Below are 27,933 nucleotides of genomic sequence, written 5' to 3'. Positions count from 1 at the left end.
TTCTCACGGTTGTATCGAAGACAACGCGTGACGACCTCCGTGAAGTTGGCACCCCATATAATTAAACAGACGGACGGATACGGTGACGTTTTGTTTTAAGAGCCCACCTTTCATTTGAAGAAATGCCACTCGTAATGAAGCCTGCTCGCTAAGAGCCAGTCGAGATCCTGAAGTCGCCTCACACTATGACACGTTAATTTGAGTGATAGGCTACACCTTAACCAAAATCTCGTTTTTCTGTCATTTGGACAAAGAATTTGAGCGGTTCTGTTTAGAAACTTTAACGGAAAACGGTCTCATACGGATATGTGAGTCATTTATCTGTGATGTTCTGTATGGCTTGTCATGCACAGTCCAGGCATCATTGTTTACGTACAGTTAAATATTTTTGGAACCCAACGCGCGCGAAATATTTCCGTAAGCAATATTTTTTTAGATCATGTTCGTCTATATACACGGTTTGTTTCAAAATACTGAAAAAGAAGTTGAATGATGATGCGCGCGACAAGCGCGTGAATGTCGCTTATTAACGTTAATGAAGCCGTCGTATCGCTTCATAGGCATTAATGACATGTCTTAGTCAATATATGTGCCGTGAAAACGAAAATATGCATATGGAAAGCCATATGTATAGTGACAAGATAACAGTGTTTTTTTTTTTTTTTTTTTTTTTTTTTAGCAAAATATGAAACATGCCATCCTTTCTGGGGCATATTATTCGCTGGAAAGATCTTCGACCAACGTTTTCCTACGGTCTCCAATGCAAACGTTCCACCCTTTCAGTAATTTTGACTAACTGGTGAAAACTGGTTAATCATGATGAACAAGACATCATAACGCTCGGGCTCCATTTACCAATAACGTTTACTGAGCCGAATAATTTTAGTGGTGCCTTAGAAATGAATGATGATGGAGGCAGAAAACGCGGAGAGCTGGTTTTCTCTGTCTCAAAACGGAACCACACATTTAAACGCCTCGAACCTGGGTTTCCTAAATGCGTCGTCTCCAGTGAGTCTGTGGGGCGATGCTCAGGATAAAGAGGTGACACGACTGGACGAGATTCTTCGCGCACATGAGAGAGCATACAGAGATTTCACCACCACCATTCAAGTTTTCATCCTCATTGGCTCCCTTTTGGGTAAGTAGACATAAACAAGAACGAAAATGTTTGGGGACTGTATCAGATTTTTACAAACTATCAACCAAAGGGTTTATTCATGTGACAAACGGCATCATCCAATATTGCCCTGTTATAAATTTATAATCAATTGCATCTTGCTTGTGAACCAATATCCATTAAGTTGGTTGCAGGGGCGTAGCCAAAATGTTTTTTTAGGGGTGGCCAGGTAAGACCCAGTGATTTTATTGGAGTGGCCAAAAAAATTCACTACTGACTGTGACATGCTGTACCAAAAGCTAATTCTACAGACAGAAATTCTGTAAATTCTACAGAATTTATAGATCACAAAAGTACACAAGTATTTTAAAGTTATACATTTATTTCCAATGCCATACAAAAGAAGGAAAAAATGTATTGGCTGCATATCTAAAAAAACAAGGCTGGGTTGGTGTGGATGTTTGATGAATGTTTTTACTAGCTGTACCAATGTAGTCGCGAGTTCAGAACCCCACTTGATCCACTTTTCCATGTTGCTGAATGTGCCGTTATGTACTGATCCTACGTTGGCATCACTGGCACAGCTACATGTAGTTTCTTTTCAATGATACTGCAGTAAAATCAGAAACAAATGACCAAGTGTCCCCACGTCAATAAATAATGCAATAAAGTTGGCTTGACGTTGGACGTTCTTGTTTCACAAATAGTCGCAAATTTAGGGACCATCTCTAAAGATACAGCAACACTGGAGCATACAAATCCAAAACATTTACAATCATTTCCATAACATAGAGTATACAACTTCAGTAACATTTGAAGCAAATGACTTACAGGCATACAACCAGCTCCAAAGTGTGCATGTAGGTGTCAGCAATAATGCACACCTTTTAGATTTTTGATATCATAAAAAAATAAATAAAATAAATGTCCAGTTATATGTAAGCATTTCTATATTCATCAGTATTTTTAATAGGCCTTGGTGTCGGGATCTGGATTTTATTTCATGGAAAAGCGGATCAAGTTGGGTTCTGAACTCGCTACTACATTGGTACAGCTAGTAAAAACATGCAAAAAAATGTTTTTTTGTATTTTTTTTTTGTATTTTTTTTTTTTAAGTATGCAGCCAAAACCTACAAACAAGGGAGTCTTAAATAATGCCTAAACTAAAGACTCTGCTAATTAAATTCAGCTGACTCGATACATATGTTAACGGACTATGATAATGGCCTACTCGCACAACACATTGTTTCCTAGAGCTGGCAGAAAATACTCAAAACAGACACAAGCAGCGTATATATCAACCACAAATAATAAAATATTGAGCAGCAGCTGTTGGAGTTGCATTGGAGTGACGTCACCTCCCCTCTTCGAATGATTGGGTAGAGGAGGAGCTGTCGATCAAGAACTAGTGGACCAATGGGGACGCAAAACGCCCCCTGATTTACATGAAACTCTACTCACAAGTTTAGGAAAACCAAGCGCAAACTTGGAAACAAAAGCAAAGAAAAATACAGCGTAAGCGTACAAAAAAATGAAAATATGAGGAAAATTGTCAGAGAGCACAAAAAACAGTAATATAACCAAGGAAAACATGATTTTGTTTGCAATTCTAATGACTTTGCTTTAATTTAGTTTTTTGTTTTTTTTTGCAGCATATTTTAAATGTGTTTATATATTTTTGATTCATGCTTGTTATTTTTTGATCTGTGCTTATTATTTTGATCTGCGTTTTTTATTTATTTTTGTGCTTATTATTTTTTATCTGCGCGTATTATTTTTTGATTCACGCTTATTATTTTGATTCACGCTTATTATTTTTGGATCCGTGACCGCAATACATTTGGCAGGATTTCGATCCCATACATTGCAACAGTCGTTATATGACATCACACCTCTACACACAGAGGTTTGTGCCATATGGGCGGTTCGCAGCTGTTCAGCCTGAATAGCGCAGACCGTTTGTGTCATAGAGCGGTCAAAAAAAGTCACCTGTCTGTCAGTGTTGTCAAAAGTGCTTTGTACAACAGGGGTGGCCAGAGGGGTGGCCAGAGACGTGGCCAAGCTTCAATCAGGGGTGGCACTGGCCACCTATGGCCACTACGTAGCTACGCTCCTGGTTGGTTGTAAGAAATGTTAAGAGTCTACTGTTTGCTCACAAGTACGTTGGGAGTGTGAAAATTTAAAAAAACATAATCACATTTGTAGTGATAAAACACATTTCACCAGATGTTTCAGTGTACACTCATATTAGATGGTATGTAAGAAATTCTAAACAAAATCTGTTATAGAACATTTACTGATGCACGTTTTGTATTTAGTCGTGGTACAGCAAATCCTTCCCTTCACAATTTATATAGATGTTTTGCAGAATGGCACAACCAGGGGTGCAATCCTGGTCTGAAAGGTGGGGGGACCAACATGGTAAAGTACAGTACAATATATAGTTGTGTTATTTAGTAGGGGGGTTCAGGGCATTTTTCCCAGTGAGAATTAAAGTATTTTTTTTTTTGGCAAAAACAGCATCAAAGCATTCAATTCCAGTGATTCTGAGAGCAGTAATTTAAAAATTTTCATTTGTGCATTATGAAGCAAATATGTGTGTGTGACGAGGAGGAGGGCATGGCTGGGCCATGATGGTGCATGGCCGGTGTTGTGTCGAACTCTGTTTCCCCGTCGGGATCTGTTTCCCCCCAGCAGATCTGTATGGGGGGAACAGTATCTGACGGTAACATTCTCCGCTGTCAGAATGCGTTCCCCCATGCACAAACCTAAGCCTAACTCTTCCCTACCCTACCGTACCCTACCTACCCTAACCCTAACCTATACTACCCTACCTTCCCTAACCATAACCATAACCCCATACCCAGGGTTGGGGAGTAACGGAATACATGTAATGGGATTACGCATTTAAAATACAAAATATAAGTAACTGTATTCCACTACAGTTACAACTTAAATCATTGGTATTTAGAATACAGTTACATTCAAAATGTATTTTGATTACTAAAGAGATTACTTTGCATTTTATTGTCATTTGTTTTATTTAATATTTAGTCCTTTCAGATGGAAAACATTTATACATATAAATGATGCGATCCAAAGTGCATTTGAACAGCGGTGAAACACTTTCTTATGATGTGTTACATTCATACGAGCAGACAGATGCTATGTTCAGACTGCAGGCAAATCTGATTTTTTCTCAAATCAGATCTTTTCAGTTTTCAGAAATCAGATTTGCATGTTCAGACATAACCAACCTATCTGCATGGGTTGCTTTGGTAACGACGTAGGCGTACCCATGTGACAATGCTTTCAAAACAGATGCAGGAAAAATGGAGGTGTATCATCTCGCTCTCCAAATAAGCGCCCTGTCCAGTCACGGTTCAGAACTTCTCCGTCGCTCAAGAAAAACTCAGCGATGGAGGAGACTGGTAAATATTTTGATGTTCCGTGCTGCAGTGACTGATTTTTGACATCATCGTTGTGTGTCGCGTTAAGAGTGACGCCAAAGACCATTTTAAATTTTGAGCAGCCAGAGCGTCCGGACTGAGACGCATCTGAAAAAATCAGATTTCAGTCGCATTTGAAACCACCTCCCGATGTGGTTTGAATCAGAATCGGAAAAATCTGATTTCATGTGGATTTTTGCTGTCCAGACTATCAAAAAATCTGATTTTTAGTGGCAGTCTGAACAAGGCCAGAGAAGTAAGTTTGGAGCAGAAGTAATAGAAATAAACCTTGTGTAAACTGTCAGCTTTACGCTAAGCTAAAATGCTATTTCTAGCCATTTTACATGCACGTTACCAGGCACAGTCATATTTTTTTATCAAGAAAATTCACGTTGGATCATAATTTCTTTTTTTCTAGTAAGACCTTTGATATTAGGGCAAAAATCGTATTCTTGTTAATAATTTTTTTTTATTGTTTTCCTGTAAAAATATCTAAAAATCCTTAAAACAAGATCAATTTGATTTATCTTGTTTTAGAAACAACACTGCATAAGATATTTAGGTTTTTCAGATAATGTATTTTTAACATGTGTATTTTGTCTTTTATAGTCAAAACAAGTGAAAAATCTACCAGTGCTGAAGAAGTAATCCAAAGTATTTAGAATACGTTACTGACCTTGAGTAATCTAATGGAATACGTTACAAATTACATTTTACAGCATGTATTCTGTAATCTGTAGTGGAATACATTTCAAAAGTAACCCTCCCAACGCTGCCCATATCCTGTCCGGGCTAGGGGGAAACAGATTCCGATGGAGAACAAAATTCGATACAACACCAGCGCTGAATCAGCTGATCAGTGGGAGAGCGAGATAAAGGGGAGCAGGAGGCGCCAGTTCAAGAGAGAGAGAGAGACGCACGCGACCGCGCTGCATGTGTGTCTGTGTTCGTTTATATTTTATGTTGTTTTAAGTTTATTTTTATCATTAAACCTTTATTTTGACTGTTCTGCCGGTTCCTGCCTCCTCCTTGCCCATCCTTATATTGTTACAGTGTGATTTCTCAAAATTACCTTTCAAAAAAGTAGCCTTCTGAGACAATAAACATGGTACTTTGATGTATGCTATAGTAGGGGAGACTGGGGTTGGTTGACAACAGGAGTTTGGTCCTCAGAGTTGATTTCTGGTAATTTTGTATTTGATTTAAAAAAAGTGTTACATCTAAAAGTTCACCTTCTTGACTTACAAGGACTGATTCTGTCGGGGCATTTGCATGTTAAAAAATGTTAAGGTGAAGACAACATTTAATTTAATATCCCAAAACAAAAAAATAAGCCCCTCTGCTAAAAATTTTAGAAATAGTACTCTTTTAAAATATATTAATTTTAGTTAATAGTGATGGATACCAGTTGTATTTTAATATAACATTGGTAAGACTGTGATGAGCTATGCTTGCTTGCTAACATTATTTACCAAAAGATTGTTTGTGGGGTTGGTTGGCACATTGCATATTAAGTTGGTAAGGACATTGGATAAAAAAAATAAATAATAAAAAAAGGATAGATATCAATTCTGCATAAACAGTACATTATTTACCTATTTACACTATTCACAAATGTAATATCTCTATATACACAGACACACACGCACGCATACATAAATTGATGTATAAAAACACATACAGTTCAAGCCAAGTCAAAGATACAATTTGTTCCAATCGTTTATATGATTAAATATAATATTGATTACCACAAAAATTTATTTTGACTCGTCCCTCCTTTTCTTTAAAAAAAGCACAAATCTGGGTTACAGTGTGGCACGTACAATGGAAATAAATGGGGGCCAATTTTTGAACGTTAAAAAATACTGTTTCAAAAGTTAAGCCACAAGATGTAAACAATATGTGTGTAAACATGATTGTAGTGTGATAAAATCACTTAATAACCTTTTCTGTGTAAAGTTATAGCCCAGGGGTACTCAATAGGTGGACTCCGGTCCAGATCTGGACTGAAGGACAATTCAATCTGGACTGAGAGCTAAATCTTTGTGCAAGTTATCTGACACCTGGCTAAGTGATTGTGTAGGCATATGCGCGCGGAGTGGGAATAAAGTGCGCTCAGCCCTCCAGATAAATATTTCTCTCTAGAGCAGGAATAAAGCACGTCCAGCGGAGTATTCCCGCTCCACACGCGTTTTCTTTCTTCCCGCTATAGAAGCGCCGCATATAGCCTGAACTGTATGTAGTTGATGGCACGGTTATTTTAACAACAGTAGCGGAAACACTGCTACAAATACTGGCCTCTTTCGCTTAAACACACTGCAGAAAACAAAAATGAAGCAGGGTGAAATTATCTTCATCTGTCTGATGTGTGATTCAGAGGGTTCAGCTAAGCCAGGTTTGTGTCAGGACTATAATGTTTTTTCTGTCTAAATTTAGCTTCATTAATCAGCGTGTTACGAGTCTTTCATAATAAACAAGTAGACTTTTGTTCTAATTTTGTGAAAAATAATCAGAGATGCCATCATGGCAAGGGTGGCAAGGAAAGCCTATTTATACTTAAATTAAGCAAACAGTATTTTTATGCTTCACTGTTATGTAAAATGTTTGTTTGTAGATTCTCACTTTAAGGAAAATATAAAAATGGTCCATACAGACTTTTTTATAAAGTTTCTCTGAGGAGACACCCTTGAACCCCCATACAGTATTTTTTTATCCATCAAAAGGCCTCCTATGCTATGTTACATACATATTCTGAATGTAAAAATATTTAAACAAAAAAAAAATAAATAAATAAAAAAAAAAAAAGAAACTGGACTGCTGTCATTCAGCTTCAAAACGAACTGTTGATCTTATTCTGAGAGTTTTGAAGAGACTATTTTGACTGTTTAGGATTTATTTATTTTTTTATTTTATGAAGTACTATTGCTGCCAATGTGGCAAGTTATAAAAACTATTCAAAAATATATATTATATAATTTCATAGCCACATGACACTATGTAGCCTAAGCTACGTATTATTATCCGGACCTTTGCTGGGAAGGTAACCCCTGTTATAGACAATTTTACAACTTCGTTACCATGATGATATAATGTCAACAAACCCTAAAATGACTGTAAAAACGATGATTTAAACAACTTTACAGCTCAAATAATACACAAGATTTAACAGAAGAATTAATGCAATTGCTTTTATAAAATTATAAAAATAACATTTCTGTGTTTAAACCCTCCAAAAATTTGCCACATTCACTTTCATTGTTAGTGTAACCTTGATTTTTGCTTTTTTTTTAAAGGAGGGATGAGTCAAAATAAAGTTTTGTGGTAATCTACATTATGCCACAAATGCTGTCGATTGATCTTAACTTGTATTGAACACGGAACATTCCTTTAAAAGTCCTTGCCAGCGTTTCTCTGGTGCTGATGTGTGACGTCATGAGAATACAGTACTATCACATACAATATAAAGACAGCATGTTTTTTTTTTTATCTTCTTTTATACAAGTAGCCACTGGATAGTTTCAGCTACAACAAACGGAAATTATTTAAGAAAACCATACAAATCCAATTATTAGCCATTTTAGAGATGCTTCCAAGAAAATGTGTTACGATAACTCAATCTTACACATTGCATCAACATGATTATCACATCTAGAAACAGATGACCATGTGTCATGTCAGGTACATAGAAGTGAGATGTTGCCGTCAATAATGATACCTGGGAAAGACAGTGATTTTTATGTTCACAGACGATACAGTAGGTGATCTAAAACTTTCCTGATAATCCTGTCTTCTTCAGTATGTGCAATCATGGTATCAAATGTACTGATGGAAGATTGCGTAGTTTTACAGAAGATTGGGTAGTTTTAGAGTTTAAACAGCATTAAACACATTGTTCAAAACCCTCCTGAGAATAAAAGAGGTTAAGATTTTAGGATTAATTATATAATAATATCCTTTTGTTCTGCTAGTTTTTCCTGAGCTGTAAAGTTTCTAAGAATCAAACGAATGAGCCATCACATGACTAATTATCCTGCAGAAAACATAGTGGTCTTTGCACTGAATTAAAGCTCAGTCAGAAGTTTCAGAAAAGTTGGGAAAGTTGTAGAAACTCATGTGGTTTAAGTAAGTGTGGCAATGGATTAGCCATTGTTACATTCAGTTTTTATGCATGGAATTCAGTTAGCAACCTTACTGTTGTGGATTCGGCAACAGGAGGTTTAAAGTTCTTCAGCTAAAATCAGACTGTGCTTACCAAAATCCAAAACACTGCCCCCCAGTTGCCAAAGCTGGAAGTGTTGTTGAACGTTTGGGTGTGTCAGCTTCAGTTTCTGGATGAAAAGTCCACAGCTTGGCGCCAAAAACTAGTTGTATTTTAAGTTGTAAATGATACAATACAGTCATCAGAAATGCATATTTATTTAATAGGGCTGGTAAATTTAACACGTTAATTTCCGCGATTAATATTTTTTGTTTTAACGCGTAAAAAACAATAACGCAGTTAATGCAGTATAAATTTTTTTTTAACTTCCTGAAACTTCACGTGATAGGAGAAAGTTGTTCCTGGCAGGCTACTCGGCCTTACATGCTCTTATTAGAGTGCATTATCTGTTAGGTTAGGTTATCTGCTGCCTGCCAGGAACAAACCCAGGCACATTTTACTAAATTTCACCAATGTTTTTCCCCACTCTCTGTGGCTAACATTGGCATATATACATTTTCAGGACTCAACTGCACATCCTCACACAGAAACTGATTGGGTGAATCAGTGCACGCTTATTCACTGCGCGCGACTCATGCCCCTGGCATAATAAACACGGGAGAGGATTTAATGTACGGAGAATGAAGACTTCACCCGCAAGCAGGCGAGTGATACGGGCAAGCTGCTGTATCTCTTCACATTGCACGAAAACTTCAAAAATTTTAAACTTCAGCAAATTGAACTTCAGCATTAAGTATGTTTATATCTGTAGTGTCTAATAATGCATTGGCAATGTACACTTAAATTTCTCTTACCAATTAAGTTTGATATGTATGAATCTGCCCATTTTATCCTATTAATTATTTATTTTTTTCTCCTCAATTTGGAATGCCCAATTCCCAATGCGCTCTAAGTCCTCGTGGTTGCGTAGTGACCTCAATCTGGGTGGCGGAGGACGAATCTCAGTTAGAGATTTGTCTTAGACTGTCAATCCGCGAAGCTTATCACGTGGCTTGTTGAGTGCGTTACCGCGGAGACCTAGCGTGTGTGGAGGCTTCACGCTATTCTCCCTGGCATCCACGCACAGCTCACCACGTGCCCCACCGAGAGCGAGAACCACATTTTGGCGACCACGAGGAGGTTAACCCAACATGACCAATAATGCCAATTGGTTGCTTAGGAAGCCTGACTGGAGTCACTCAGCACGCCCTGGATTTGAACTTGCGACTCCAAGTGTGGGTCAGCGTCTTTACTTGCTGAGCAACCCAGGCCCCCCATTTCATCCTATTATTAAAAAAAGTCCATGGGAAAACGCCAGAAGATTTTGCCCAAATTGTAATTGTAACATATCCACTGATTTTATGCCATGTATACATGTACTTGTTAAAGATTAATACCTGTAAAAATGTGTCTAATTGACTTACATTTTAGCACGTACACATTTAAATAATGATGACTAACCAATTTCTTGCAAGTTCTTTGAGACAAAGGATAAAATAAATTTATATTTATGATGTTTTTTATGTTTGTTGTAATGGATCATGTACCATAATTTAATCGCACTTAATCACGGAACAATGTACGAAAAATTATTTACAATTTTTTAATCGATTCACAGCCATTAATTAACCCTAGCCCGAACCCCAACCCTAAATTTAGTGATCAGTGGAGTAAAAATAATCTTAGAGCAGAAATGCAACCTTCGAATCGCGCTCAACATTTTTATGTGATTGTGATCACGACTTCTCTGGTTTCCACAGGACTAGAACCTCAGTAGCGCCATAGAGAAAGGTAATGAGTTGAAATGATGCAAAAATGTAGGGCTACACGGTTCAGACAAAAATCATAATGGCTGATTATTTCCCTTGATATTGTAATTGTGATTAATTTTGATTAATAGAATTTAAATTAAGGTACTAAAATACTAATTTTGTGTGGGGCACCTGCATGCCTTACAGTATCCTTTATGTAAGTTACACATCCAAAAGAAGTTGAGAACTGTGTTCCTGAACTACTTTATAGCTTTTTTACACAGATCAGTAGTTCAAAGCATTGCCTAAATTGGGAACGGTGCAGCATGATAAACAAAACTTTTCAAAATTGGAATAAATTATACACAAAAAGCATGAAACAGACTGTCTATAATCGGTTACAATGCTCAGATGGTGCAAAAACAAACAAACAAACAAACAAACAAACAAACAAACAAACAAACACCTAAAAGACCTAATTGGAATGTTGTAATTGATACTTATTGATACCATATTGATTGTTCCTTTTGCAAATATACTGTATATGCATACATACAAACAACTTGAATTATTCTCAGATATGACATGACAAGATTATAAATTGCCAATATGTTCTTACAATTTCATTACTTTTGACTACAAGAATGTGTTCCGTGATTAAGATTCATCCCACGTAATAACTACAACTTAAATGGTATCAGAAATGAACGGCCAAATGTTTCTTCCACTCCAAAATTCTTAAAGACAGTTGAGAAATTACTAATGGAACCCCGGTGAAGTCTAAATACCACTGTAAGCCACGGATGAATTAGAGACCTCTTGGAGCAAATGAACAATCGTCTGACACTGTCGGTCACCAGGGTAATAATACAAAGGCAGCATCTTTGCTTTGCCGTTATATGTGCACAGTAATGGGAAAAGATGAAAGCCACGACCTTTGTGGAAAAGACGCACCTTCCAAAAGTGTGTCAGACGTAATAATGGCCTGGCTTGAATGCACCTGTCACCTAGGTGCTCTGTTAACATCAACATCTAAGGAGAAGAACACCTCTGGCTCAATTTTTATTTGAACCATGTGAATTCCATGACGTCCGAGCAACATTTCTTTAAAGCTAATTAATCTTGCAATTTTCCACTTGGAATGTCATGTTTCATTTTCATTTGGCCACAAGTAAAACTGTTAAACATGCTCTCCCCCAAGGTTTAGAAATAGCATATGTATAGGATGAGGAATATCCGTATACTGTGGAAATGATTTGGAAATGCTTATCACTGACAGTGGTAATAGCCCCCAGCAGTGGCGTACTGAGCTGCAACACTTGGACTGTGTTTATGGAACATAAAACTGCTTGCCATGTACTTGAGAATATGGTGTAACTGTGAAATACCCAAGAAGTGTCCCACATACCAGCAAAATTGACTTGTCTGTCAGCAACCAGGTCTATCTCTGCACGCACGCTGAGACAGATTGTACTGACAAATAGCTCGATAACAACTGAACCATTAGGTATGAAGTCATCGTGACCTGGACATTTGCTTCCTAAATTTACCTCCGAGCCTAAAACCACTCTGTAAACACCTCAATATATCAGAAATTGATCAAAATGTGTAAGCTTTTTTGATGCAAAACATGTCCATGATCTTTTGTCTATCAACATCAAGATTCTATGTAAAAATACTATAAAGGAAAGTGTATGTATATGGTCCTTTGACAGGGTCACCATTTCTTTGAAGTTTCACACCATTTTTAATTAAATTTTGTCTTCACTTGTACATCTTAAAAGATTGTTTTGTGTTCAATACAAGTTAAGCTCAATCGACAGCATTTGTGGCATATTGTTGGTTACTACGAAAATAATTTAGACTCATTCCTCGTTTATTAAAAAAAGTACCTCTTGGAGTGTGTCATACTTGTTATTTTTAACGTGCATTGTAATTTACGAGTAATCAAGTACTCGTTTACTAAAAAATTCTTCGAAAATGCCCATCCCTAGTTATAACCAGTAGTACATTCATTATCATGACAACAAAATGCTGGTAAACCTTGTAATCTGGTTAAAACAGCAGTAAATTCCTGATGTTTTTCACACTAAAGTCATGTTAACATGTATGTTATATTTAAAACGTTTTATCTCTATACTTTTCAAACAGCATGTATTTTAACGTTTATGGACTGGCCCCATTCACTTCCATAAGTGCATGACTGTAACCACAATTTTTGCCTTTTTTTTTTTTTTTTTTTTTAAATAAACTTGGGGTAAGTTTAAATTATTGTTTGTGATCATCAACATTGTCACAAATGTTGTAATTTGAGCTGAAATTGTTTTGAACCCGAAACATTCATTTAAATGGTCTTGCGTTGAGACAAATGAATTTTTAAAATATTACAAATGAAAGTACGAATATTACTGAGCATGTAGTTCATAAAAACTGCATGCATAATAATTATAAAAGGATTATTAACATGCTATTTAAAATTGTTTTAGATGGAGTATAGCATGTGGTAACATAGAAACCTGGAATTTTGCAATGCAGTTTTCCAGTCATGGAAAAGTCATGGAAAATTAGAAAAATACCTAAATATCCTGGAAAATAATTATTTGTCCTGGAAAATATTTTAGTATAATAAAAAGTTTGTCTGTGTTTCTAGAAAGGTTTTCGTTACATGTACAAAAACATGGTAACAATCGGGATTCGGAATAGGAGTCAAATACACAAACTGCCAGCGGCTGTGGATTGTGAAATAACATTAACGGTTAAGGGCGCTTACACCCTCGTAATTGATTACAGCAGCAGCCAATTGTGTGCTTGGCAATCACGGTCCAACCGAGGCAGATCGCTTGATTTGTTACAGCTACAGCCAGTCACGTGCTTGGCTACAGCTGCGTGTGCATAGTGAGAAGGGGCACTCCTGAAACAACTTCTCATTCATAAAGAAACTGAATGACCTTGTACATGTTCGTTTACTTTAGCATTAGCATGTGAGTCTACCTTGTTCATCACGGAGAGAAAAGAGCGGAAGAGCTATTAATGTGTAAAAGTGACTGATGTTTATACACGTTGGGGCTTTCACATGACTCGTGTCAGCGCTGTCGAATAATAGAAAGTCTATTAAGTGGCGCATCAGTGCAACCTTGGCTCCAACTTGACACCAAAATGTCTTTCACACAAGTTTTTGCCTCACAAATGATGCCTTTGATAATACAAAGCTTCAAGAAATATTTAAAAATTGTCAGATTTATGAGGAGATATTGAATGTCTCATTATTAATTTTAATTAATCATTACCTTATCGTTTCCAAGTATCCAGAGACCCCAGTTATTGAACTAAAGTAATTACATTCACTAAAAAAAGACGTTAACATAAACGATTCCTCTTTTTTATTTTCTGCAGTCAAAGCAATTGCCTTTTTTTCTCTTCCAAATAAATGTTTTCAATATTTATTGTGAACACCTCCTGCTTTCTTGTATAGCAAGATCATAAATTCGCCCCTCTGTGACAAACTTTTCATGTTTGCAACGCTTGTCATGTGGAGGGCAAAACGCAACTTGATGCTAGCGTTGAACATAGCGTTGATGCCTCGACTCAACTCATGTGAAATGCGCTTTGCAATGACGAAAGGACATTATTGAAACTCTTATTGAAAAAAATGATTATTATTATTAGGCTATATATATATATATATATATATATATATATACACTACCGGTCAAAAGTTTTGAAACACTTACTCATTCTATATTATTATTTTTTATTTTTTTCACATTTTAGAATAATAGTAAAGTCATTAAAACTATGGAATAACATAAATGGAACTATGGGAATTATGTTGTGACTAAACAAAATCCAAAATAAATCAAAACTGTGTTATATTTTAGCATCTTTAAAGTAGTCACCCTTTGCCTAGAATTTGCAGAATGTCATGGAATGACATATTTGGAGGAAATTGAATGTTTGAATGCACAGTTAATCAAATAAAAACTATGATATGTCCTAGTGTGATAATTAAACAAAAAAAAGTCTCTGATTTAATTGAATAAATAATCTGCAAGTGATGCGCACTAAAAAATGAATGTGTAGAGCCATCCACTTATACACTAAAAACACCTCATCATGGTCATCACGCTTGTGTGTGAGATAACAGAGACAAAGTGCACTGAAGTGCTCAGCGCATACAGATTATATATTTATTTAATTAAATAACAGCTTTATGGGATTAACAATCACACTGGGCCATGGAGCAAACTGCTTATCTGGAGGTGAGAAACTACCATCAAAAAAACACAAAAACGGCTAAATAAAAGAATGGATGCATGTGATTTTGCTTAAATATTACACTTGTTGGGTGCATAAAATGTCCTGGAAAATTGTGCCTTGAAAAGAGTGGGAACCCTGTTCATGTCAACTACCCAACTACCCAGCACAGGCTTCTTTGTGTATGTTCTTATTGTTTCTATTATTTCAATACTTCCTAAAACCTTTATAGCATTTGGTGTGAAGGGCTTGTGTGTCCTTAAGAATAACATGAGATTGGCAAAATGTCTTTGTACTACTATCGTGAGCAGAAGTAACAAAGGGAACATGCTTTCTCCCTTTATATTAGCTTGCAACTCTCAGGTACCCCATTGCCATGGGAACCATTGTAGACAATTAGATGGAGGCTATTCATGACTGTACCACATTTATCACATCCAGCTGTGTGTTTTTAGATGCTTGACCTATGCTTGGGAGCCTTCAACCTTCTCTCTTCTTCCTCTCCTTATCCCCAGGCAATGCTGCAGTGCTTTGGTGCACCTGTTACACCAATGTCTTTAAGACAGTCACAAACCTTTTCATCAAGAACCTGGCCTGTTCTGGCATATGTGCTGGGTTGGTGTGCGTGCCATTTGACATAGCTTTGAGTGCCAGCCCCCTGTGCTGTCTATGGGTCCACACACTCCTGCTGTGTAAGGCCATCAAGTTCCTACACAGGCTTTTCTGCTCTGTCACTGTGCTTAGCTTTGCTGTCATCGCCCTGGACAGGTGAGTGGGTACACATACACTTTGTGTTTCTAAATAAAGGTGAAGTGTGTAAGTTTTTCCTATTTTAGCTCAATATGCAGAGATGACTACCGTATAAGTAAGCCATTCGTAGTTTGAGTTCCCTGAGAAGTGATATCACAGCGGCTCTGTGGCACTATGAAAACATTACTTAGTTTGTTTGAGATTCTCGTCCAGCCTGACACTGCGATACTGGCTCAACCAATGGCATGATTTTGGGGTAGGACTATCTATTTGTCTGGTCAATGGATAATGGCAGGAGTGTTTGGGAAATCTGTTCATGTGAAAGTAGTCTTTATTTTTGCAGTTCCATTTGGTGCCACTCGAGGTACAGACATTACAAACTTCACCTTTAATGCTACGATGCAGGTGTCCGATTATCAAAAGAGAACTGTATATTACACACCTGTCTCTGCAAACGTTTGCAAAGTTTAATGATCATCAAATATAGGAACTTCAACGGGATGTAATGATGCATTTTATTTGAATAAAAGGTGAACGTGCTTATGTGACATTTCCAAGTTGGAAGTCCGACTTCAAGTTGCATTCTATTGCACATTTCCAAGTAGGAAGTTGGAAATTCTGACACTCCGAGTTGAATGAAACGCAGCTATACATCTTTTATTACTTACTGAAGAGTAATCATCTCAACAATTTCTTTTTGAGGTCACTATTGTCAGTCTGAACCAAACAATAATTAAAAAAATTTGTTAGGAGAATAATATGTTAAATGGTCACTCAAGAAATTTTGGAAATCCTTTGTGTGCTGTTCAGAACCTCAGTTCAATTCAACACATGAGCACCAGCTGTTTTGCAGGCTTGTGCTTTCATAGCAACGCTTACAGCCCAAACCCTTTATTAGTTCATTGAATAATTTATTTTGCCTAGCATTGAAGCCTTTCTTGAAGCCAACATTTTTTTATGTCAAGAAAAATAATCACACACACACAAACCATACAGACACACATCATTTAATGGAACGTTTACATACTTAACATGGTTTGCTGGTCTTAGTTGGTTTCATTTGTTTTAGCTGGTCTTTTTCTTTGCCTTTTCTGGAATTTTCTCTTATGGATCAATAAAGTATGATGGCGCAATGCTGCCACATACTTAATATTTTTTCACTCAATTATGTAATAAAAACAACATCTTTTCTCATAATAATGAGATATTATGTCATAAAAACATCTTTTCTCGTAATAGCGAGATATTATGTCCTAAAAATTACATCTTTTCTCGAAATAACAAGACAGTTACAGTATATCATAAAAATGACATCTGTTGTTTAGTGAGATGTTTTGAGCATCTGACAATTAACTACACACTGGCATAGAATTTGGGGAGACGGGGGGCACATGTCCCCCCCCAATGCTGTGAAGGGGGTGATTTGCCCCCCCCCCCCCCAATCATGCATCTTTCCTTGTTTATATATTTTTTATCAACGATGAAAATAATTTCGTATGAGATACCTTGCAATTGCGTGGCTGTGAGTCTGACATATTAAGACAAAAACCTGAAGTCCCCCTCTGTTAAACGAGTTGGTATTGCCCAACTAGATGGTGGTGTCACGTGGTACCTGTTACTTTCCTCAGCACTGGCCAGGATGCATGAACTCACAGTAGTTTATTATTACTGGATGAGGATTTTTAAAAGTGCTTTTATAGATAATGCTGAGGCAGATTTCATTCACAGGTATGAATCCTTGCAATTATCAGTTTAAAAAAAAAAAAAAACTATCCAGTGTAAATTGTCTCCAAATAGATATAAAGCGTTCTTAGATTTAAATGCGGATGCATGGGGGATTCGGTTTTGAAGGGTCAAGTGCCCCCTGCAGGAATAAAACACCCGAGAGAGTCAGTAGCTGACAATTAGCAATTTCGGTCTGTAGGTCTTTTTCCCACACAAAACTTTCGTATGAATTTAGAAAACATGAAGTACATCACATGAGTCATATGTGGAGTCAGTGGAGATGTTAAAGGCATACATAGAAATGATTAGTTGTTTTTTATGGTGAGGAAAGCAGACAGGCATTTCAGATGAACAGGTAAGAGTACATTTTTATGAAACATTACCTTAATGCTTTTTCTGAATGTTTGATATGATACAGTGTATAAATATTTAAGAGTATGGATTGAATTAGGGATGACATGATTATACGGTTTTACTATTAACTGCAATTAAAAATATCATGGTTAATTTAACCGTAAGAATTTAGAATCCAGTTGATTAGGCAACTCAGTGCCGGGCGTGCATCCTCATGGCCTGGCCACACCCTCCTCCTCATCACACTCCTCCACCGCCTGATTCAGGCTGGGGCACCATGCGGCCTGGCCCGATTCCAGCCGTTCCGCCTCCCGATGGTCCTCCCCGCCTCCTGAGAATCTGAGAGAGACGAGGGGAGGGAGGGTGAGAGAGAGAGCGAGCGGGAGAGACAGAGAGAGAGAGAGAGAGAAAAGAAAACGCTCTTCTTTGGCTCCTGCGGGCATGCCGCCAACCCGGTCCTTAGCCACTCCTCTGCCCGTCCCCTGGCAGTATTTAGAGTCTGTTGCCAATTCTTTATGTTGGGGTGTCTGACAGACAATGTGTTGCTTTGATAAACTGATGCAGAAGAAAAAACTGTTTAATGCCGTGAACTACATGTTTCGCACCCACAATAATCTTACATTTACGCATTTTTGAAATACTCTACACTTAAGCACATCACTGAGCTCGGGATGCGCAAAAGCGGTGTCGTGCCCTAGATTGTGCGTCTCTACCTCCTATCTTTTTTGTGTGTATTTATCAATTTTTATTTATCTTTGCATTAATTTGAACTGTCATTATGCACTGTGTAATGTGTTGTAATGAAACAACACTTCCCAAACAAATCCCCCCCCCATATAACATATAACATTTTATGTCCCAGCCCACCTGTATTTAGAGTACAGTGTACTTAGCGGTAAATGAAACCTACATGTAAACATTTTTTATTTCATAACATTTTGTAAAGTTAGCATGGATTTTTAAAAATTCTCCAGAATCAAGAGGTTTCAGAGGAACTTATTCAAAAAATGAAGCTGGACAAGGCCAAGACCAAGACGTTTTGTAGTGTTCGCAAAAAGGACGAGATTATAATATGTATTTTATATTGAATTTAATATAATTAATCAAATTATAATAATATTTGAATAGACTTTAAGTGTAGGGAGTTTTGCCAAACATTCATACATAAACCTACATTATGTCAGGCTTTCTAACACAAATTGATCTTAAAAAAGCTATTATAGTATAAAATTGTAAAAGTAGCTATTTTAATGACATTTAGAAAATAATGCAATAATTTCATCGGCAACTTATAAAAAACATCATGTTACAAATGATACCATATGATAAATACAGTTGAAGTCAGAAGTTGACATACACTTTAGCCAAATACATTTAAACTCAGTTTTTCACAATTCCTGACATTTAATCGTAGAAAACATTCCCTGTCTTAGGACAGTTAGGATCAATACTTTATTTTAAGAATGTGAAATGTCAGAATAATAAATAATTTATTTCAGCTTTTATTTCTTTCATCACATTCCCAGTGGGTCAGAAGTTTACATACAGTTTGATAGTATTTGGTAGCATTGCCTTTAAATTGTTTAACTTGGGTCAAACGTTTTGTGTAGCCTTCCACAAGCTTCTCACAATAAGTTGCTCGAATTTTGGCCCATTCCTCAGACTGGTGTAACTGAGCCAGGTTTGTAGGCCTCTTTGCTGGCACATGCTTTTTCAGTTCTGCCCACAAATTTTCTATCAGACTGATGTCAGGGCTTTGTGATGGCCACTCCAATGCCTTGACTTTGTTGTCCTTAAGCCATTTTACCACAACTTTGGAGGTGTGAAGAGGCAGGAGAGGAATGAGGATTTAAATGCAGCTTTAATAAAACAAAAATAAACAAAGTAACTCAGAGTATAAGAAAACAAAACACAGGGAACCAAGCACAGAGCATCAAACAATACATGCGAAGACTGACAAACTAACCAGGGGAAACAAGGGCTTAAATACACAAGGGAAAACAAGGAACACCTGGGGAAACAATCAGGGAAAGAGGAACACCTGGAGAAACAATCAGGGAGAACCAATCATGAAATAAAACTACAAAAGGACTACAAAACTAACACAGGAAACAGGAACGGGGAACTAAACAAGAATTTCAACATAAAAGTCTAGACAAAAAACAGGGAATATGTGACAGGAGGTATGCGTGGGATCATTGTCCATTTGGAAGACCCATTTGCGACTGAGCTTTAACTTCCTGGCTGATGTCTTGAGATGTTGCTTCAATATATCCACATAATTTTCCTTCCTCATGATGCCATCTATTTTGTGAAGTGCACCAGTCCCTCCTGCAGCAAAGCACTCCCACAACATGATGCTGCCACCCCATGCTTCACAGTTGGGATGGTGTTCTTCGGCTTGCAAGCCTCACCCTTTTTCCTCCAAACATAATAATGGTCATTATGGCCAAACAATTCAATTTTTGTTTCATTAGACCAGAGGACATTTCTCCAAAAAGTAAGATCTTTGGCCCCATGTGCACTTGCAAACTGTAGTCTGGCCTTTTTATGGCGGTTTTGGAGCAGTGGCTTCTTCCTTGCTGAGTAGCCTTTCAGGTTATGTCGATATAGGAGTCGTTTTACTGTGGATATAGATACTTGTCTACCTGTTTCCTCCAGCATCTTCACAAGGTGCTTTGCTGTTGTTCTGGGATTTATTTGCACTTTTCGCACCAAACTACGTTAATCTGTCTCTAGGAGACAGAATGCGTTTCCTTCCCGAGAGGTACAATAGCTGTGTGGTCCCATGGTGTTTATACTTGCGTACTATTGTTTGTACAGATGAACGTGGTACCTTCAGGTGTTTGGAAATTGCTCCCAAGGATGAACCAGACTTGTGGAGGTCCACAATTTTGGCTGATTTCTTTTGATTTTCCCATGATGTCAAGCAAAGAGAAGCTGAAGGTAGGCCTTAAAATACATCCACAGGTACACCTCCAATTCAGTATACCTCCTGTCAGAAGCTAATTATCTAAAGGCTTGACATCATTTTCTGGAATTGTCCAAGCTGCTTAAAGGCACAGTTAACTTAGTGTATGTAAACTTTTGACCCACTGGAATTGTGATACAGTCAATTAAAAGTGAAACAATCTGTGTGTAAACAATTGTTGGAAAAATTACTTGTGTCATGCACAAAGTAGATATGCTAAACGAATTGCCAAAACTATAGTTTGCTAATATTAAATCTGTGGAGTGGTTAAAAATTAGTTTTAATGACTTCAACCTAAGTGTATGTAAACTTCTGACTTCAACTGTATAATGAACATGATCATGAGAGATTGTTCATCATTCATGCACTTGTCTAACATCAGCATTTAAATGAATAAAACTATCCGTTGAAGCTAAAAATTCTAACATCATCTTCTACTGGGTACCTGACCACTGTGGAATCTCTGGAAATGAGCAAGCAGGTAATGCTGCCAAAGAAGCATTATCTACAGAACACAGAAATGCTCAATACCTTCCACAGATCTGAAACCAATCATAAATTCGTATGTCAAAAACAAGTGGCAATCAGAATGGGATCAGTGCTTAACAAAGAAATTGGATGAAATAAATCCTGCTGTTGGGACCAGAAGTTTCTTCTCTTTTAATAACCGGTGGGACCAAGTCGCTTATACACGTCGCATTGGAATGCCCAATTCCCAATGTGCTTTTTAGTCCTCGTGGTTGCTTAGTGATTCGCCTCAGTCTGGGTGGCAGAGGATGAATCCCAGTTGCCTCTGCATCTGAGATCGTCAACCTGTGCATCTTATCACGTGGCTTGTTGAGTGCATTGCCATGGAGACATAGCGCATGTGGAGGCTTCACGCCATCCACTGCGGCAACCATGCTCAACTTGCCACGTGCCCCACCAAGAACGAACCACATTATAGTGACCACGAGGAGATTACCCCATGTGACTCTACCCTCCCTAGCAACCGGGCCAATTTGGTTGCTTAGGAGACCTGGCTGGAGTCACTCAGCACACCCTGGGATTCGAACTAGCGAGCTAGTGAGCTCCAGGGGTGGTAGCCAGCAAATTTTACCACTGAGCTACCCAGGCACCCCCCAAATAAGGTTTTTTTTTTTTTTTTAACAAAATTAGTCCAAATTTAGTTTTATAGTTTTTGAAAAAATGTATCTTAAACATCTTATTTAGTTATTATTGTAACCTTGTTTTTGCCATGAAAATAGCCATCGAAGCTGGCATGGCATTAAGAAACAAACAAACAAACGAATGAATAAAACTACAGAGGCAATGTAATGACAATAATAAAAATGAAATTGTTTTTTTTTGGTTGACATTTTATTTGCCACTTAATGTGCAATGAATAAAACTTTTTCATTTAAAACTATTAAAGCTATTGTACATTGATATTTTGATGCATTTGTTGAATCTAATTGAACTTACACTCTCAAAAAAATATTTGAGCCTATATATATATATATATATATATTATTTAATTTAAGATTACTCAATTAAATTTGATTGAATTTTGTTATGAAACTGAAATGCATAATCTAAAAAATTTAAATTAAAATTGAGTGACATTTTTTTTGAGAATTACAGCTCAACAACCAATATACAAAAGCTAGAGTCATACCGTTCATGTTTTGTGTTATTGTTTACTACCACATTGTAAAATGTATTTATGGCTAAACAGAGCAGAAAATAAAGAAATCATTTCAAATTCATATGTTGAATTCATTTACCATTATTTATAAAAGCTACAGAGTAGAGCTGCAACTGTACCTTTAAAAAATACACAAAGTGGTAAATTGGTGTCATAACTTATTTTGGTTATGAAAAATTAATTTCATTATTACAAGAAAAGATGTTGTTTTTATGACATATCTTGTTATTACGAGAAAAGATGTCATTTTTATGACATAACTGAGTGAAAAAATAATAAGTATGTTCCGGAATTGCACAACTGTAATAAAGTACATCTATCTATTTATGTCTTCACTTATTTAACAGTGCTATAAACAGTTAATTATTCCTCTGAGGAGATAGCAGGGTTATGTAATTGTGACCACAGTGCAAACAAAGCTGAACCTGGATCAAGTAATTGGTGCCACTTGTGGGCTCAGAATGACTTACATCAATAACATCCTTGATTTGACCCTTTGCCCTTAAAGTGTGCTCTGCAGAAGATCTTGGTGTATGTTTGGGGTTATAAATAAAGTACAGGTACTGTCTGATGCTTTGGAACAAATGTAATGACTTTACATGACTATAGGTTGCCTTTCCTTTTGGTATTGATGAATTGTGTTTTCACACCTGGGTCATTTGAAGTTTGTTTCAGAACCAGGTGCGTTTCCTCATTTAGTTCGGTTCGTTTAGGCATACAGTATATGAACATGGCAATCTGTCGGTCCGATTTAAAAAAAACTCTGGAGTGGTTCACTTGTGGTGAGAATGCAATCTGACCCAACGGTACCAATGAACCAACCAATATCCCTATGATGACCATGAACATACCTGATGGATGAAATATGTGGATAATGTTTTTTTGTAGCGCAACCTCTGATTGGAATGTGCATGGAATACGCACCATGCAGAAATGTTTTGCATAACCATGACATAAGCAATACTTAAAATTTGTTTCTGGTTTGACACATTTTTACAGGTATATAAGTTTAACCGGCATGTCAATGTATGAGCTGAATCGTGGAACAGCACACAAACTTTTTGACCAATTTGGGCACAGTTTGCTCACATGTGGCTTTTATTAAGACAATTTTGGTCTGTTTTGAAATGTTGCCTTGTGAAAGCAAACCGAACTTAGAAGAAACTGCTTAATTGTAACAACTTTAGCCCCTGTTTGGGAACAAATCAAACAAGCTACAGCTCTAAAAAAATGCCCTAAATTGAATCTGATGCAGTGTACATGCTTATAGCGATGCCTTCTTTCTCAATCATTTCCAGATACTACTCTGTGTTGTATCCACTGGAGAGAAAGATATCAGATGCCAAATCCAGAGACCTGGTTATCTACATCTGGGTGCATGCAGTGGTGGCCAGTGTCCCTGTTTTCGCTGTTAGCAATGGGACTGATGTCTACGCCACCTCTTCTTGTTCTGAAGACCAACCACTTGGACATCTGGTTTATATGGTCACTTACAACATCACCACACTTATTTTACCACTAGCAGTGGTGTTTCTCACCATGGCATTAATTCGCCATGCACTAAGCTCCAGCCAAAAGAAGAAAGTAATCATTGCGGCCTTGCGCACCCCTCAGAACAGCACTTCTATCCCGTATGTGTCTCAACGCGAGGCAGAACTCCATGCCACTCTGTTGTCCATCGTCCTAGTCTTTGCACTCTGTAGCACCCCCTATGCTGCTCTGGTGGTATATCACACAGTGGCGGGGGCTGCAAAAGCCTCATCTTGGTTGCAACTGACTGCTGTGTGGCTACCAAAGGTCTCTCTCCTCACCAATCCACTGTTTCTTCTCACAGTAAACCGCTCGGTCCGGCGTTGCCTACTCGATATGCTATCTCGCCTGCACCGTCGTTATAGCCGAAGGAACATGGTCAGCGCTGGAGGGCTGACTGAAGTCGGGGCACTGGGGGGTGAGATGGTGGCTCACTCTGGAAGTCAGCTTCTGGAGATGTTCAATATCGGCCAACAGCAGATCTTCAGACCAAATGAAGATGAAGAATATGAGAATGAAATTTCCTTAGTGGCCTCTGCCAACATCCAGCCCAAAGATGAAGGACAGGGTGGAACTGGGAGGACAGGAGAGGTGGCAGGGGAGTTGCGTCAACAGCAGTCTGTGGATGGGGTTAAAGAAGAGGGCCTAGAGTTACCAAAACATTCCCCTATTCAGTCTTGTGCCTACTCCTCTTTGCAGGTTGCCCCAGCTACACCCACAGACCCTGAGGATGCCACGCAGTTCGGTTTTGGGCCATTTGAGCTGCCTCCTCAATGGCTGCCTGAAACCAGGAACAGTAAGAAAAGACTACTGCCCCCTCTGGGTAACACACCAGAGGAGCTGATTCAAACCAAGCAGCCAAGAGTGCGCCCTGAGAGACGCATTAGTAGGAACAATAAAGTTAGTACCTTCCCTAATGTGGACCCATAAAATACAGTCAAGAGTACATATGGACCAAATCATAAAAAGCCAAGAAAAACACTGTCAGTTTTATATCTAATTTAATTTTAGACCATTTTCTTTTTATTATTTTTGGGTATCCACAGTTTTCCTGACCAATCACTGGGCTGCACCATGATGATTCTTATTGCCACTGGACTGTTTTTTGGTTCCGGTCTCCATAAGAAGCAATGTTAAAACAACCGAAACTAGCAATCCAGATGGAGAACAACAACCATTTTAAGTGATAGTTGGGGTAAAAATTAGTTCAGGCTCAACTTGTCCAGTTGTTGGCTGCAAAAACAACTCGAAGTAGTTAATGATATCAACGTAACTAACCTTGGGCCATCACTTCATGTCATCTACCCACTCCCTAACTTTGATGGGTGAAGCACTGTTCAAAGACAGTCATCACGACTCTTTAAAGTATCGGCACTATGGAGCCACATGCTTTTTTATTTGGTATATTTTTTTAAATGTAATACGCTAAACATCACATTATCCACTAGAAACAAATGCTGAAGTGAGTGAAAACACTGGAGACCTGAAAACGAAAACAGGCTTCCGTTATGAATCATAGAACTCTTCTATATTTAAGAAAAAGGTGGATAGAGAAGCAGTAGATTTGACATTTTCTCTTGTTTTTGTCTGTTTGGGCAAGTTCATCTCCATGTTCTGATAAACAACTGAACTGACAGACTAGGACACTGATCTTCCACAGGAAATGCAAGAAACAACCACAAAGGCATGGATTGTATAACATTCACTTTGTTGCAATGGTGAATAAAATTAATCACAAATCATTTCTATGTAAAGATGTCCATGCTGTTTTGAATTTGACTAATATGTTCTGCTCTACGTGACATCTTGAAACAGCACTTAACTGCACACATTTGTATTTAGAACCATGATCTATTTTAAATAACCTTGTCATTAACATGGAATGTGGAGTCTGCACATACAGCAAATACTAAAAAGGAAATTGAATTATATCACATATTTATCCAGTAAGTGAGCTGATATTACCTTATAGTTGGTTGTCGCTGGCAGGTGTGTCTGCGTGCACAGTTGGTATTCAGCTGAAGATGTTTTGTGTCTCAGAATACATAAAGTATCTGAGATCCCATTCTTGATTCATGTCAGATCAGGACACTGATTCAGGACGTATCCTGCATTCACTGGGACAGAAAGATGAGATGATTGATGCTGTATCATCAACTGTATTTAAAAAAAAAAAATTTTGAGCTACAACATGCTGAGCCAAATGATATGAGCTTAAAAGTGAAGTGCGTAATTTTTGTGCCACTAACATCACCAAATAATGACTAATAAAAATAAGTATATTTTTAAATAGGTTTCCCGATCACTCCCCCCATCTGCCATTAGTGAAACAAACAGATAGTCTCAATCCAAACTCATACTATTGGTTGAGCTAATATTGTAGTGCTAGTTGGGATGCTCAAATAAATAGAGCAGTACTGTATAGCAAGACAAAGCAGTGTTTACACTGTTAAGGAAGATCAACCCACAAATGACTTATACTTTTCACTGTCTCTGCATTTTAAGCTGGGATAAGAAAAATGTTTTAGCATCAAATGCTGCAAAGTTGATTAGATGCTTACCTGATGTGATTTGCAAGACAGACAATGCAACAACAAAAAAACTCACAACACTTGGTGGGTGCACAACACTCATTGATGCCGTTGGAAAATCTCAGGGAAAGATGATGCATTATTGACAATGTGTGTGAGCTTTGTTAAGATTATATATAGGCTATTATAAATCCTCTGATGATTGGATCATCTCCCTAATATCAACCCATCAGAACCATCACAGCCATTGTGTGTGATCAGCTATTATCAAGCGCAATAACAGCATTTGTAGATCCTGCTTGGATCTTGAATTAAATGCCTTCTTTTCAGTTAAATCATTTAGTCAGTTTTAAGATCCTGAAGTGTGCAGAGAGATACGGCTCTGTTGTCAGAGAACAAAGACGTCTCAACACACTCTCACGGTGAAATCATAAGGTTTTGTATGATTTAGCTAAATCGTATGTAATCATACGACTTATGTCATACAAATTCATATGACTTTTACAACAGCCAATCACGTTATTTGCCATCGTTTCCTTCTAAATAATGACAATTACTCGCTACTGTCACACAACATACTCACCATCGTTTCCTTCTAAATTATCACGTGATCAATTCGTACGAAATCAAACGAATGAAATCATACGACATCATACGAATTAGCCACCTCCTAAAATTCATATGACTTTTCATGAGATCGGGTTGGACCTCTGTTTATGTGTGTTAAATACAATAAGAAAGGGAGGTATTGTTTAGGAGAAAAAAAGTGTTGTGACTCAGGTTTTTATAAGGGTTTTATTGTTATGATACATTTTTCACTCCTTATACCTTTTCTTTCTTTAAGATGTCCCAAGTTCGATTTCCTATGTTTTTATTTATTTGGAAGACATTTTCTGTCCAGTTTACTTCTTATTGATTGTATTACAGAGCTCTTTAAAAAGCATATTGATGCTGGAAATATAATGTCCGTAAAAATATCTTAGAAGTCTTTTTCATGGCATTGGTATATTAAATATTACTAAATTACAAATGTCTCACTAACTGAATGGGCCAATTTTCAATATATATTTACGGTATAATTATAAATAGCTGTCCTCATTAAGGGCATTGCATAAAGAGAAACATAGTTTCTGTGACGTAATCGTCTTTTATGGCAAAGGTAAAGCTTAAGATTAAGCTCTTTCATGTGACTTAAATTATAGAAGAATAAACAGTTGTTGATATTAAAGAAGGTGGCATTTTTTCCATATACAGGTTTTAGTATCATTAATTAAAATGTCTTGATGGATTTTGAAATACTTTTTATTTAATGTGTTTCCACACTAAACCTTTAAATTAAAGCATGGAAAAATATGCTTTTAATTAAAAAAGTAATTGATAAGTCAAAGAGTGTAATGCTGAAATTTCCACAATGCCTTCTTAAATTTGTCTGTATAGACGTCTGTCGATGACACATATGTCCCTTGAATGCTGATTCGTATGATGATAAGTACACTTCCTGATTATGTGAAATTTACGTAAATACAGAAACAGCTAGCTTGGATTTCTAGTTGTGTAAATGTTATGTATAAATAAGGCTTGACCTAGTGCTTTGTGCTCTTTCTTTTTGACAGTGC

The 27,933-nt window shown here is 37.3% G+C and overlaps 1 protein-coding gene across 1 annotated transcript; it reads left to right on the top strand.

Annotated features, from left to right (window-relative positions):
• The first annotated feature begins 144 nt into the window (after window positions 1–144).
• LOC127416190 (G-protein coupled receptor 176-like) lies at window positions 145–27,933 on the top strand. Its single transcript, XM_051655390.1, has 3 exons — window positions 145–1,138; window positions 15,285–15,537; window positions 23,555–27,933. Exons 1-3 carry the CDS (start codon window positions 904–906, stop codon window positions 24,714–24,716), a joined length of 1,650 nt encoding a protein of 549 aa, XP_051511350.1. The 5' UTR covers window positions 145–903; the 3' UTR covers window positions 24,717–27,933.

Source organism: Myxocyprinus asiaticus, chromosome 25 (genome assembly GCF_019703515.2).
Source record: "Myxocyprinus asiaticus isolate MX2 ecotype Aquarium Trade chromosome 25, UBuf_Myxa_2, whole genome shotgun sequence".
NCBI classification, from domain to species: domain Eukaryota; kingdom Metazoa; phylum Chordata; class Actinopteri; order Cypriniformes; family Catostomidae; genus Myxocyprinus; species Myxocyprinus asiaticus.
The sequence above is the reverse complement of the archived record's forward strand: the minus strand, read 5'-3'. Positions and strand labels throughout refer to the sequence as shown.

Coding starts and splice junctions, on each gene's coding strand:
- LOC127416190 (XM_051655390.1), top strand. CDS start 904: ATGATGATGGAGGCAGAAAACGCGGAGAGCTGGTTTTCTCTGTCTCAA. Junction 1,139..15,284: donor CCTCATTGGCTCCCTTTTGG/GTAAGTAGACAT, acceptor CCTTATCCCCAG/GCAATGCTGCAGTGCTTTGG. Junction 15,538..23,554: donor GCTGTCATCGCCCTGGACAG/GTGAGTGGGTAC, acceptor AATCATTTCCAG/ATACTACTCTGTGTTGTATC.